This window comes from Epinephelus lanceolatus, chromosome 19 (genome assembly GCF_041903045.1).
Source record: "Epinephelus lanceolatus isolate andai-2023 chromosome 19, ASM4190304v1, whole genome shotgun sequence".
Lineage (NCBI taxonomy): Eukaryota > Metazoa > Chordata > Actinopteri > Perciformes > Serranidae > Epinephelus > Epinephelus lanceolatus.
Window position 1 is genome coordinate 31716579 of NC_135752.1, and position 14181 is coordinate 31730759.

The 14181-nt window shown below is 42.1% G+C and overlaps 1 protein-coding gene across 6 annotated transcripts in view; it reads right to left on the reverse strand.

The window, feature by feature from the left end:
- Positions 1-14181, reverse strand: part of vav2 (vav 2 guanine nucleotide exchange factor) — a 280761-nt gene that overhangs the window by 190320 nt on the left and 76260 nt on the right. For all 6 annotated transcript variants that reach the window (XM_033647505.2, XM_078162254.1, XM_078162255.1 and 3 more), the window contains exon 2: positions 11180-11296. In XM_033647505.2, coding sequence (XP_033503396.1) covers positions 11180-11296 — 117 coding nt within the window. The remainder of the gene's footprint in view (positions 1-11179; positions 11297-14181) is intronic.

The following is a 14181-nucleotide window of genomic DNA, read 5'->3' on the forward strand; positions in this document are numbered from 1 at the left end:
AAAATACAGGCTACTGCCACCTGCTGGTATGGAGAGTTACTTTCTCTGAAGCAGTGGTTCCCAACTGGTCCAGCACGACGTCCAGACATCTTCTTAGTAATTAGTTCAAGGCCTGCACAGTTGAATATATCCAGCTTCATACTTGCGTTTGGCAATGTTGCTGAACTAGTTTGCTGTCTCTGTCAAGTAGTCACTCACTCTACAGCAGGAAATGGTGCTTTAGAATAAAAGCTCTGTGCCAACAGTTCACTGTACTTTGAAATAAAGTGTGTTTTTTACAAACTTGACACTTTACAAGTCACTTGCGGTCCATTTAGCATGGACCTGTGACTCACTGAGACGACGCTAGGCAACACAACAGTCCCCTTTGTTGCCACTAGTTCAGTTCAGTTTGGTGTGTTTGGGCCTTAAAAACACCTCATGTTGCCTTTTTCCAGTGAGAGAACACTGCCATAATTTGTATGTAGTATGCAGTTGGGATGATGTTTACATGTTGCTCTGTCCTATCTCCTGAAATATTCAAATTGTAACATCCAACTCATGTTCACATCTCTTAGGAGCCAAGCCAAGCCCTAATGACTTGCTAACGCACATGTCAGTGAACACATGGTCCATTAACACTTCTAGGGTGCAACTAACTGGCAGAGTATTACTTCCTAGCTGTGCCATCTAATACTACAAATCTGTCTGCTCTTTCCTCTTAATACCAATGTTGACAGTGTAGTATAAAAAAAAAAAAAAATCTAAAACTCAAAGACAACATTCTGATTTAATTCAGAGAGCAGTCTGTGCAATCTGTCTGTTTTTTTTTCCAGAGTATTTTGCCAGTGAAGCCCCCTTGTCAACAAACACAGAGGATTCTTTTTACGTGACACACTGCCATTTGGTAACTCTCATGATTTAATCATGGTTTTTGAAAAGCAGCTTATTCCGATGATCCGGCAAAGCTACCTCGACATTATGTGCTCTGTGTGCCAAATGTCTCCTAAAATAATATCTTGTGCAAGGTGCTGAGCCGCTGTTTACAGCATAACACAATAAAGACTGGGGAAATTATTTTCAATTTCAGGGTAAATGGGGTGTTATTACATGATCTAAGAGGTATACTGAAATGCACATTTAAATTTGTGCACAATAAGTATGATTCATGAGCCACGTGGGTTTGCCTCTCAGCTCCGTATGAGCGTAATCCCTGTGCAACGAAAAAATGATTGAGGACGTTCTCCCTTTTTGGTGATTTTCTTCTTTTTTCATGCCAGTGATTCCTCAGAGAATGTACCTGTCCATCACTGACGTGCCTGTGGGGCCTTGGAGGGAGGAATCTGGGGAGGAGAAATAATGAGAGCTCACACTGGCTAAAAGGAATTCAGAGACTCCTGCTCTGTGGGGGCTCTTCCTCTTTATCCCCCCACTTTAGTCCTGCAGCGCTCCAAAGACACAAACCCAACAACAGGGGCACCCCCTCCAGTGACCACTGAGTCGCAATCCAAAAGGTGAGAGAAAGTTGCGATCGCACCTCAGCAGCCTTTTGGGTACTCTGCGCTGCATGCCAGTGAGCTGAGAAACTTCAAAAGAGCCAGGCTGAGCGCCAAGCTTGGGCCAAATCGCATTGTCTGTGTCTATCAGTTTGTCTAGCAGCACATAGTAACACTCACTGTCACCAAAAACAAAAGAGGCCAATTATTTCCACAATAGGATTCAGACTGCACCGGGCTTTAACAGTTCAATAAATGATTTTTATACAGCTCATCACTTCTCGCTTTTCTTCTGTCTCTTCTGGTGGATTCAAATGACACTGTTGTGTGCTGCTGTCAGAGGGAAAACGGTGCCGAAATAAAATGGAGCAGAGAAAAAAAAGGAATAAAGACAGAGTGCTTATTGAGAGTAAAACATCTCCACTGACTGGAAGGTACTGCTTCTTCTGTTTCAACAGTAGAGTAGTTTTAGTACAGCTACGAATGGTAAGGAAAGACCTTCATATTACCGGGGGGAGAAAGACATTTTCTTGTCAATATGAATTCTGTATTAGGTTAGTATGACTTAGAATCACACAAAACAAGAAAGCTATATCATGATCTTATGATTATAAAACCCCTTCCTTGTAATTAGGAAAAATGGTTGGCATTATTAACACTTAGTCCGTAATCGGGGGTACAGATCGCAAGACTATGTGATCAAGATGTTGCAATCTGACTGAGGTTTCTCACAACTGATTCTTCCTAAGTCCCGTCCCCTCTTTAGTTACTGTTGCTAAGCTAAAGCAGGATTTATACTTGTGTGTCAGCTCTATGCAGAGCCTATACCATGGCCTATGCACGTGGCCTACGCTGTTGTGAGCATTTATACTTGTGAGGTGGTCTGACTGTGTCACTCTGCAGTTACACGTCCAAAACACTAGTTGGCGGCGAGGTTCCTGTGAAATGCTGTAAACTTAAGTTGATTAAAAACACACATTAAACACACATTAAATATAGCTTAATAGAGACAATTTCAAACACAGGCACACAAATCGGCTTCACTATAACTCGCAGCAACAGACAAAGCATTTGTCTTTTGCTGGAAACATTTCCCCCCAAAGTACAACATGCTAATGTTTGTAGCACACAACTATGGCATTCTACATTGTATATATTAGCCTAGCAGCAAGCAGACTTTTCCTCCACTCATATGAAGCCAGGGACAACAGCAACATTCAACAAAGGTAACGTTATAATGTTCCGTTCAATTACAACTCACACAGTTCACAGACAAAACAACTATCTTATACTAAATATGTTTTCCGAACAAATATACCATGCTAACATTATTAGCATAAGCCTATGGCATTTTAGACTGTATAAATTAGCGTAGCGACTAGCAGAGCTTTAAGTACGGTGTTGGTTTGACGTACAAGTATAAAACCCACTTCAGAAAAATGTTAACACTGGTTTCTTTTAGCCTGGTGGTGCAGTTGAGTGTCATTGTTTCTGGGCGTCAGACAAATTAACTTTGAGAAGCAGATAGTAATGACTAAATCCTGCAATGGAAGGATATATTGATGTTGACTTTTATGCACATTGAGGCTTCTAATCTCAATGACAAAGCAAAAAGAAGATGCGGAGGATGACAGTCAACATTGCTCTTGCAATGTCCATGCCCCCTTTTCCCTTTCTGGTGATCTTTTCTGGCTAACAATAACTCATGTCTTCTTCAAAATATGTCAGCAACAAACACTATCCCTTTCCAAAACTCTTTAAAATTATCATAGAAATGAGGAACCAAACCTAACGGATGTCGATAATCTGACAGACTAACTCCTCTTGATGCAGCTATACTTTAGCAAGCTGTTTAGCTAGCATTAGGCCAACATTAGCTAACTTAAAATAGATGAGCCTAGCACATAGCAAATCTAAGTACAACAGGAAAGGGGAAAACTGACTGGGGTTCTGCCAGGCTCCAAGTATGCTCAACAGTTATTGGAGCACAGCACAAAGGATGTGTCACAAGGGATGTGACTTGTGAAGGGTCAATTTCGAGATGCTAAGAATCAGAATTAGAAACAGGATTATTGCCAAGAAGGTATTCACATACAAGGGATTTGCCTTTGGTGCACAACAATAAAAATAGTACAGAGAAAATACAAAGATCAAATCCAGTACTGCAAACAGTCAAGAAGCATAAAAAATACAATAAAAACTGACAATATGATGACATGATGACAATATATGAATTAAAAATGGAAAGATGAAGAGTTTTGTACAAGACCGTGCAAAATACTGTCCAAAGAAAGTGCAAAAGTTCACAGTATAACGTATAAAGAATACGTACAAGTCAAATATGTGGGTTTCAGAATTCATAATAATGAGAACACACCATTTATTTTCTCCTTTTTGGACTGTAATGTGCTTCCATAGATTGGGACCTCCATGTGTGACCGAAAAGTCACACTACAGAGCAGGTGGGCAAGGAACAGCTGGAGGGAACACAGATGGCACTAAGATTTTATTCAAATGACACACTTCAGGTCAGTCTGGACCTCAAGCTTTTTGTCACCCGTCACGCAAACCAGACAACGCTGTGGACTGTTTGGGCTGAGTAGGAGTAGATGTCATCAACAATCAATCACATTTCATCTTGACTGTACTGTAAGTGCAGACAACTAGCGGCAAAACTGGACAGCTTCCAACAGTCAGCATCCCTGAGCCGAGCTCTAACAGCGGTCGTATCCCGGACAACCTATTGGTCAGCAACCACCTGTTTCCGCGGGTGTCACGGTAACGAGCTGCAGGAATAATGAGGTCGTGGGAGTGGAGCATGGAAGGGAGAAATGGAAGGGGGTCTAAACACACGAAGGGGGAGGAAGTTCCCATTTATAATTCATGTCAGGAGAATTATCATCAGCACTGTGGCATTTGGAATGAATTATTGATCATGTCTTGGAAGCTTTATGTAAAAACTTGCAGTTGGGGGGTCCTGATGGACAGGGCGTGAAGTAAGAGGGTACAGGGAGAGAAGAAGAAGCCACAAAAGTGTCTGCTGAGGCAGGCGGCTTTGCTTCCAGAGATGGTTATGGAGATAAATTCTCTCTTAGGGGAACACTGGGTGTAATGCTGGATCAAGGGAAACAGTGTACAGTAGTGAAAGAGGTATTCAGATCCTTTATGTAAGTAAAAGCAGCAATACCACTGTGTAGGAATACTCTATTATAAATACATTTGATGCATTACATGTAAAAGCCCAGACACACCAAACAAACATCAATGAACTGAAGTGGCAATGAAGGCTGACTTTTCCATTGCCTCACGACGCCTATGTCTCGGCTAAAAAGTCGCACTTAAACACTTCAGCCAAAGGCCAACTCGCACATACATTCTGTGCCCATGTGAGAGGAAATAACTGTCCATAGGCCTACTAGGGGGCAGTTGTAATCTGTATTCATCATTCAAAAAGGGAAACCAGAAGACGGACAGGAGTTAGCAAGTAAGCACATCAACAACACAACCCGATGCTGAAAGGACGAAGGATATCTACTGTGTGCTGTCGAACAACAACGCAAACAATTGTGAAATGCTTCTGCTCAAAAGCTCAATGGCTAAAAAACATAATCTTATCTCATATCATAAGCTTATTTTAATCTCCAAGGGCTCAGAAGCAAAGTTAACATGCTGAATCAGCCAAAACAAGAGACAAGGGTCGACTTGTGCCAAAGGCGCGGGGCAAACCACCAAAATAAGGGCCACAGACGATCGCCGATGGCCCAATATTGACCAACAGCTTTGTGAGAGCTTATTCTCAGGGTGCTATATCCACCTGTTAAGAAAAATATCCTCATTTCAACTACATTCAAACTAAATTTAAACAAGGGCTCAAGTATCATATTTTGGGATAAGCCTCACTGAACCACTCACTTCCTCCAGACAGACAAGGTAACTGTGAGTCATCGCTTTAAAAATCTGCTTGGCCCTTGACAGTAAAGGACTGCCGCTGAGGACGTGGTCACTAATGGAAGGGGACGCACTAACCTGAATGAGTGACCCTGGCTGCTTGACCCTTAAACCTCCCTCCATCACTTCCTGCACTCTCCCCCGCCTCAGTCTGACAGGCATGGACCACCACCTTTTCTACAGCTATTCTTTTTCATTCCAAAAAACAGCGTGAATCAATACCAATGTGTTTGTAACCCTCCTCAGTGAATGGACATTGTTCAGTAGCCTTGTATAATTTGTCTTGTCAAAGAGGAACACACATTTCTCCAACTTTCATTAAGAATGAGTGGCCATGAATTTATAGCTTCAGATCTTGCCTCATAATAAGCTAATTTAGACTTTTTTTTATAGTATAAAAGACAAATGAGGCATCAGTGGCAAAATAATGCACGCTTTTCTCAGTAGCTGCTAATACATGGCAAGCTTTGCAAAGGCTTACAAAGCCAGTAAAGACAGCAAAGGCTCCTTGTACTCTGCATATTTGCATGTGTTCACAGTGAGCACAGGGCCAGGCTGAGGGCTTCTGACTGAGGTTAAATCCAACTTCAGTAAATAGCATTCAGGCAGGCGGGCCAACGGTGGCTGAGGCACGTTCCAGATGTTAGTAGCACTGGGCGTGGATGCTAAGCAACTAGCTATTTTTAGCCGTAGAGCGCAGGAAGGAAATGAAAGGAGCAGAGTTCAGTGTGCGCGGGATTCAGAGCAGCAGCGAGGGTAATCAAACACCGCCGACCAATGGCAATCACGCCGCCCCGACACAATGGTGGTTTGCCTGCCGCTGGCTTAGTCTTATCACAACATACTCAGAGCGAGAGTGGGTGTGAGATGAATGAGTGGGGAGAGGAGGACAGTGAGGAAGGGGGAAGAGATGGATGGGGGAAGTGAGGAGGAAAGAAAAGCTGCTGAGAAGGGAGCAGTTGGTATAAATTAAATCAGGGGATTGGTGTGTTTCCTTCACATTACAACTCCATCTGTTTCAAGGTGTGTTTTGTGTACTCGATATTAAGTAAACTGATTTTAGGCTGGGATGCAGACCAAAAAAAAATCTGAGATATCTTGCAATTAAATATGTGAATTCATCCAAAGAACAAGCAGTTGCACACTTATGGTCGTAAAGCAAAGATTTCTCTGTTTTAAGGAGGATGATTTAGCTGTAAAGTGGAAACCTGCAAAATATGCAAATACATATACAGATCATTACTATGCGTTTGCTGCAAAATCTGCCGGCTGTCACCTGAACCACCTGCCAAGTGATGGCTGTTTCATAGAAACAATGAGCTCACACTGAGGGACTAATTTCCATTCAAATGCGGCGCACAAATAAAATCCATTCACCTTGACTCTGTACTATCAAGTCAATGAGCATGACTTGGATGGCTGTGACACTTCACAAGTCAGTCAGGCATGACGCCGAGGCTGTTTAGATGAGATAGAAATTGATGCAAGCAACACTGTCTGCATTTCAAACAAATGACGCTATTCCTTTTAATGAAGACGGCAAATCTGTCAGAAAGCTTCCTTCCTTCGCTGCTCTCCAGTCACAGACGGAAAATTACCAAACTGTTGATAGATGGTTAACAGGTGCAGGCTAATTATGCTAATCATGGCAACAGCCAAATAAACTGATTGCCATGTTCATTTAAATGACAGCAATGTTCCTTTGGTGGCTAATTAAAATAGGTTGGGAGAAGGGAAACGAGGCGGCTGGGTTCGGATGGAGGGAGGTGTTTAAATAAAAGCCTTCTCTGGGGTCTACTGTAATAAGCTGTATTTCATTGGTTTAATGATGTCATAATGAATTTCTAATGATGGGGGATGGGCTTGGGTGCGAAGAGGAGAAGCGTGGCGATACGTACATTAAAACCAAGCATCTACTTTCTCCCTCTGCGAACACAGAGCGCAACAAGAGAGCCCTAGCTCGTGCTGTGTGTGGCGTAGGGTATCCCTGGTTGAAATGAGTTAAGTAATGAAAATAAAAATCAGCAGAGGGCATCGAGCAGGGTATGTGCTCCATCTGTTTCGATACTAGCCCCAATGGAAAGAGGTTTTGAAGGGGCAATTACTTTTTTTCAGCGTTAGGCCCCAGTTGGCCTCGGTCTCTATTTGCATGTGACCTGGGAAAGGCATCATTAGAGGGAGAGATGGCAGTCAGAGGCCAGGGGAGATGAACTCTGGGGCCCCTGACAGCCACTGTGGAGGTATGAAAGGTGGATTGGGGCTGATTAATGTTTATGGAGGAGGCTGCTATCAAAACCCTCCATCTTACCCCCTCTCCCCAAAATCCTACCTTTTAATTCTACTCTTCCAGAGGAGATTAAAAATCTACAGTTTGGGCTCTATCTTTGCAAACAGCCAATTTGTTTTCCGAAGGAAGTGCCATCAGGGACGCACAGAGTTCCTCCTTTCCTTTCACTAAGACATCTCCCCTGTTTCTCTCTCCTTTTATTCTCTTGGTTTGTCTTTTTCACCGGAGGCAAAACATTTAAAGAAACAACACAGGTGTTCTACTGCACCTCGTAATGGAGACAAATTGGATTTCACAAATACATCACCTATAACTATTGCATTATTTTATATTTAATTGTTCAAACCATTGTAAGCCGGAAATCCTCTAATGCCACTGAATAGGTCATCCAACCAGAACTCATAAAAAACATGTAAATATTAGAATCAAGATATGTTTTATCAGTTGTTCATAGAAACAAATGCTAGTCTTAACATATCGTCAATGACGGTTTTTACTGTGGGAAGTTGTACGTCTAAAAAAGCACGTCCTCACATCAAAGTACTGAATGCACAAGTGCCTAACCTGTTTCACTTTCAAACAAATTATCTTGCAAGCGTTTCCTTTTCTTCTACTTTTTATAAGATGAAAACAAAGGAGATAAAAGATTTATATAGAAAGCATAGGTGCATGATATGATATATATATGATGGAAGCTATAACTCCTTTTGTTAGCAATCAGATGTGCACACAAAGAAACTTTTGTGCCAAGGTAACAAAAGAGGAAAGAGCACCTCCATTGACAAGCTGCACAACTAGAGAGACCAACTGAATGAATAAAATAGCCCCCTTTAATCTCCCGTCTATGAGGCATTCTCACTATTTAAATGTATGCCACATTAGTAGGGATCTGCTCAATTCAATATATTATAATGTGATGTTTGGCCTTAATGGAAAATCAATGGTGAGACAAGGCCGCCACCGCTGCGACCATACAAAAGCAATTTACAAATTGACATATGGAGGGCCTATGTGATTGATTCTGACTGCTGTTGGATTTTAATACCGTTCACTGCGAGCTCATTGACTCTCAGGCATCGTCGTGTGGTATATCTACAAACTGCCAAATGAGTCCTTGTCTTCTTTTTCTTCTCTCTCTCATCTTTTCTTTCTCCGTCCTTCTTGGGTCCCTCTATGCGAACAGAGTGGATATGCTGAATTAGATCTATTAGATAAATGAGCGGATGACTTTCCGCAATTGCATCCGCTTTGCAATCGATCACAGTGAGATTTAATGCAGTTTATTCAGATCTCACCTCTGCAGAGTAATCCCCATCGCTGGAGTACAAATTCTACATGTTCTTTCCATCAGCTAAAAAGCTACAGTATTAACAATCCCACAGCAGCAGCCCTGACACAGTGGCATCAGCTGCCATCATCTATTTAATGACATCATACTGACCCTGATGCTTGTTGTAACAACCTACTAGCCTGGAAAGAATCTACTCCTATGTAGCCGCACACAAATGCACACTGCAGTCAAAGGGATTAAAATTCGAGAGAAACAATTCATTTTCAGAAGCTGAGGCCAACAGGGTATGCTGGTTATGGATTACCAGCCGACCCTTCCCCCCATCCTCTATCACCCATTTGTTTCCTCCTTTCATGTGGTTTCGCAAAGCCAGGCCTATCTCACGCTTTGCCAGCACTGGAGAAACGTGTGGCTGAACCCAACTTAAGTCGACACTAAGTGAATAAGATGCTCTGGGTTGTCTGTATTTCCTTAAACTAATCACAATTGCCTTGGGCGGCACTAAGTCCAGGATGCAGCATGGTGCCCTTGCAAAATATTGTTGGTAGGTTGGTGTTTAAATTGCCAAATAACTGCAAAAAAAATGTTTTAATGTGTAGGGTGCTAGCGCTCACAGACAGCGCTACAACTAAGTGTGAAAACAGTCTGGCGATGCAATGGGGCTGCAGCATTTCATTGTCAATTAATCGGACGATTATTTTGTCGATTAACTGATTAGTTGTTTGGTCTTAAAAAATGTCAAAAAATGGTAAAAAAATGTCGATCGCTTTTTTCCCCAAAGTCCAAGATGGCATCCTCAAATGTCTTGTTTTGTCTACAAGCCATAGAAATTCAGTTTACTGTCACAGAGGAGCAAAGAAACCAGAAGATATTTACATTAAGAAGCAGGAATCAGAGACTTTTAGTACTTAAAAGATACTCAAACTAATTAAAAGATTATCAAATTAGTTGGAGATTCATCGATCATTGCAGCTTTACTATACCAGACTAGTTTAACGTAGAAACAGAGAGTCTTAAAACAGTAAAATGAAGGAAGCGTGCTACCATTTGAGACAGGCAGCCAATGGAAAGCTTTGTACCCACAGTCAGTACCTTTCATGTTCAGTCACATGAAAAGAAAAGATGTCGTAACTTTGTGCCCTCTTTCCTTGTGTACTGCAGCAGTTTTGTACTACTTCTTTCGTACTTAATTACATATCTGACATGGACACAAACTTCAAGACCTACATTTCCATCCATTCATCCTGTAATCCATGTCTGCATCACAGAGGCAACAGGCTGAGCACCCAGATGTGTTCCTCACAAGGAATCCTGACACATTCCCAGGCCACGTGAGATATGTCACCCCTCCTGAGTTTTCTGGGTCCATGCCACAGCCAACTGGTAGAAACAATGCCCAGACTACCTTCAGAAGAGGGCATCCACAGGGTGTCTTTATCGGATACTAACACACCTTTCAATACGAAAGAGCAGCAGTTCAACTCCAGTCTCCTTAGATTCCGTGTCCCCAACCTCTCCCAGAATGAAGGGGGTAAAAATAGACCTTGTGGGCACTGGCCTTGACATTACCCATTTAATAAATACAAAACTCTACACTTGAATACCCCATAAAAACTCAGCTAATATGATGTGCGAGTGAAGCAGCTACCTTTACTGCTGAGCCAACACACACATCCTCTATGCATTCTAGCAGCAGACTGTTAGAAAGCGGAGTTGTGTTTAGTCACTTAGTGACACGAGATGAGATTGCTGACCCCGAAGTGTTACACCAAATGCTCATCTGAGCTCCACGCTCCATATTGAAGTTAATGTAACTGACAGATTTGACTTTGAACTATCTTTAAACCCAAGCAAAGCACAGGGGCGTGATGTGCTATACTGTAGATGAACCCACGCGTCTGTACTTCTGCACCACACATGCACACAGTATATCAGCCCATCTAAAAATACCATACATCACTTCTCAGCTTTTCATCTGACAACAGAAGGACATCACTCCTGCTGTAAATGATATTATCAGGGACACAAGCAGCGTCATGTCTCTAAGCGCACGCTGAAGTTAGAATGTAGCCTATGGGCAGCACCGTTTTTGGGCTGATCACAGTGTCAGTTCAAGTGCAGAGTGTTTCTGGAGGCTGGGAAGTGAAGCATCCATCACATGTCTAGTGTTTAACTTACCTTGCCGAAGTCCCTGACATCGAAGAGGTCAAAAGGGTCAAACAGCTCACTGTTGCGCAGGCCAAACTTGTCATGGCACACCTTGAGGAATGTCCGGATGTTCTTCAAACACAGGAACTACAGAAGAGAGAAAAACAAACAAAAACATAAATGACAGTGAACAGCGGACATGTTGGCTTCATACTAGTGTTGTAAAAGCATGATTAAATGAACAGAATATTTGCCCTAAGAAACATGTCCACATGTGTTTAATATCCTCCGTTAAAGTAACAGCATGTGTGTAAATATTTAATTTCTTGGTTGCTGATTGGCAGGCTCTCCATCTCATCCTCTCCGGGAGTATGTGTGATTAGTCAGCCCCAGAAGATGAGCAGGCTGATTGCTGCTCCTGAGGCTGATGAGCTGCCCCACAGATCCAGATAAGGAGAGCCACAGGAGGAGCCTGTCTCCTAACATCAGAGCAAAGACGAGGTGTCCTCAGACAAGCCCACCGGCAAGGACCTGCCTCCAAGGCAAAGGTGGCCTATTGGATTGAGACACTGACCTCACGCTGAAGGGTCACAGCTTAGATGTCTGACAAGCAACAGCCACGTGTCCCCAAGAAAATGTCTTTAAGACAAACACTGAAGATCTAGCATTCAGTTATTTGGTTTTGTAGTCAGTGAGATATTCAGGCAAAGGAACATGAGCAGATCACTTCAAGATGTTTAGAGATACAGATAAGGTGATACAGAAGTAAGAGGCTGCCAAGCAGTAATTAAAGTTTCTTAAGTGTCTGTTTTAACCTGTTCTCAGCAAGAGATGAGTAAAGTCCCAAACACACCAAACTGACATCAAAGAACTGGTGGTGAATAAGGCCAACTGTTGCATCCCCTCAGCCAAAAAGTAACACTTGAACACAATGCAGACTACAACCAATGGCCAACTAGCACATACAGTCAGGTCCATAATTATTTGGACAATGATACAGTTGTCATCATTTTGGCTCTGTACACCACCACAATGGGTTTTAAATGAAACAATGAATACCTGCTTAAAGTGCAGACTCTCAGCTTTCATTTAAGACTTTTTTCAAAAATGTAGTATGAACCGTGTAGGAATTACAACCATTTCTTCACACAGTCCCCCAACTTTAAGGGCTCATAAGTATTTGGACAAACTAACATAATCATCAATTAAACAGTCAGTTTTAATACTTGGTTGCAAATCCTTTACAGTCAATGACTGCCTGAAGTGTTGGACACATAGGCATCATCAGATGCTGGGTTTCTTCCCTGGTGATGCTCTGCCAGCCCTTTACTGTAGCCGTCTGCACTTCCTGCTTGTGTTTTGGGTGTTTTGCCCTCACTTTTGGCTTCAGCAAGAGAAATGCATGCTCAGTTGGATTCAGGTCAGATGATATGACTTGACCATCACAGAACATTCCTTTTCTTTGTCTTAAAAATGTCTTTGGTTGCTTTTGCAGTATGCTTCAGGTCAATGTCCATCTGCACTGTGAAGCATCGTCCAATGAGTTTTGAAGCATTTGGTTGAATCTGAGCAGATAATGGTGCCCCAAACACTTCAGCTTTCATCCTGCTGCTCTTGTCAGCAGTCACATCATCAATAAATACAAGAGAACCAGTTCCACTGGCAGCCATACATGGCCATGACATAACAGTACCTCCACCATGCTTCACTGATGAGGTGGTGTGCTTTGGATCATGAGCAGTTCCTTCCCTTCTTCCTTCTCTTCTCTTCCCATCATTCTGGTAGTTGATCTTTGTTTTATCTGTCCATAGTATGCTGTTCCACAACTGTACAGGCTTTTTAGATGGTTTTTGACAAACTCTAATCTGGCCTTCCATTTTTAAGGCTAACCAATGGTTTACATCTTGTGATAAACCCTCTGTATTTATTCTAGTGAAGTCTTGTCTTGCTGACGAGCAGTAGGATGAAAGCTGAAGTGTTTGGGGCACCATTATCTGCTCAGATTCAACTAAATGCTTCAAAACTCATTAGATGATGCTTCACAGTGCAGATGGACATTGACCTGAAGCATACTGCAAAAGCAACCAAAGACATTTTTAAGACAAAGAAAAGGAATGTTCTGTGATGGTCAAGTCATATCATCTGATCTGAATCCAATTGAGCATGCGTTTCTCTTGCTGAAAACTGAGGGCAAAACACCCAAAACACAAGCAGGAAGTGCAGACGGCTGCAGTAAAGGGCTGGCAGAGCATCACCAGGGAAGAAACCCAGCATCTGGTGATGTCTATGTGTCCAACACTTCAGGCAGTCATTGACTGTAAAGGATTTGCAACCAAGTATTAAAACTGACTGTTTAATTGATGATTATGTTAATTTGTCCAAATACTTATGAGCCCTTAAAGTTGGGGGACTGTGTGAAGAAATGGTTGTAATTCCTCCACGGTTCATACTACATTTTTGAAAAAAGTCTTAAATGAAAGCTGAGAGTCTGCACTTTAAGCAGGTATTCATTGTTTCATTAAAAACCCATTGTGGTGGTGTACAGAGCCAAAATGACGACAACTGTATCATTGTCCAAATAATTATGGACCTGACTGTATATTCTGCATCTGCATGAGAGGAAATAACTCTCCATACCAGCAGGCAGCAGTAGTCTGTGTTCGTCACTAAAAGGGAAACCGTAAGTCTGATAAGACAGATTCAATATGCTGGTTAGCAAGTTTGTACATTAACAATACAACCCAATGTTGAAAGACACGAACAAAAACATTTACAAACTGTTTCTGCTGAAGAGGTCAATGGCTGAAAACAAAATCTCACCAAATATACAAGTTTGTTTTGATCTCATGTCCTCTTAAATTAGAGCAGTTTGTTTACTTTCCTCACTTCCGTTTCTCCTCTCATGGACTGAACTGAACTGCCAATCAAAAATGATGTAATTCACTGATGGGGTCCACTGTGTCTGACGCCGATTCAATATGTTGAATTGCTCGAAACAAAAGCCAACAAGGGCCAAATAGTGCCAACAGTAT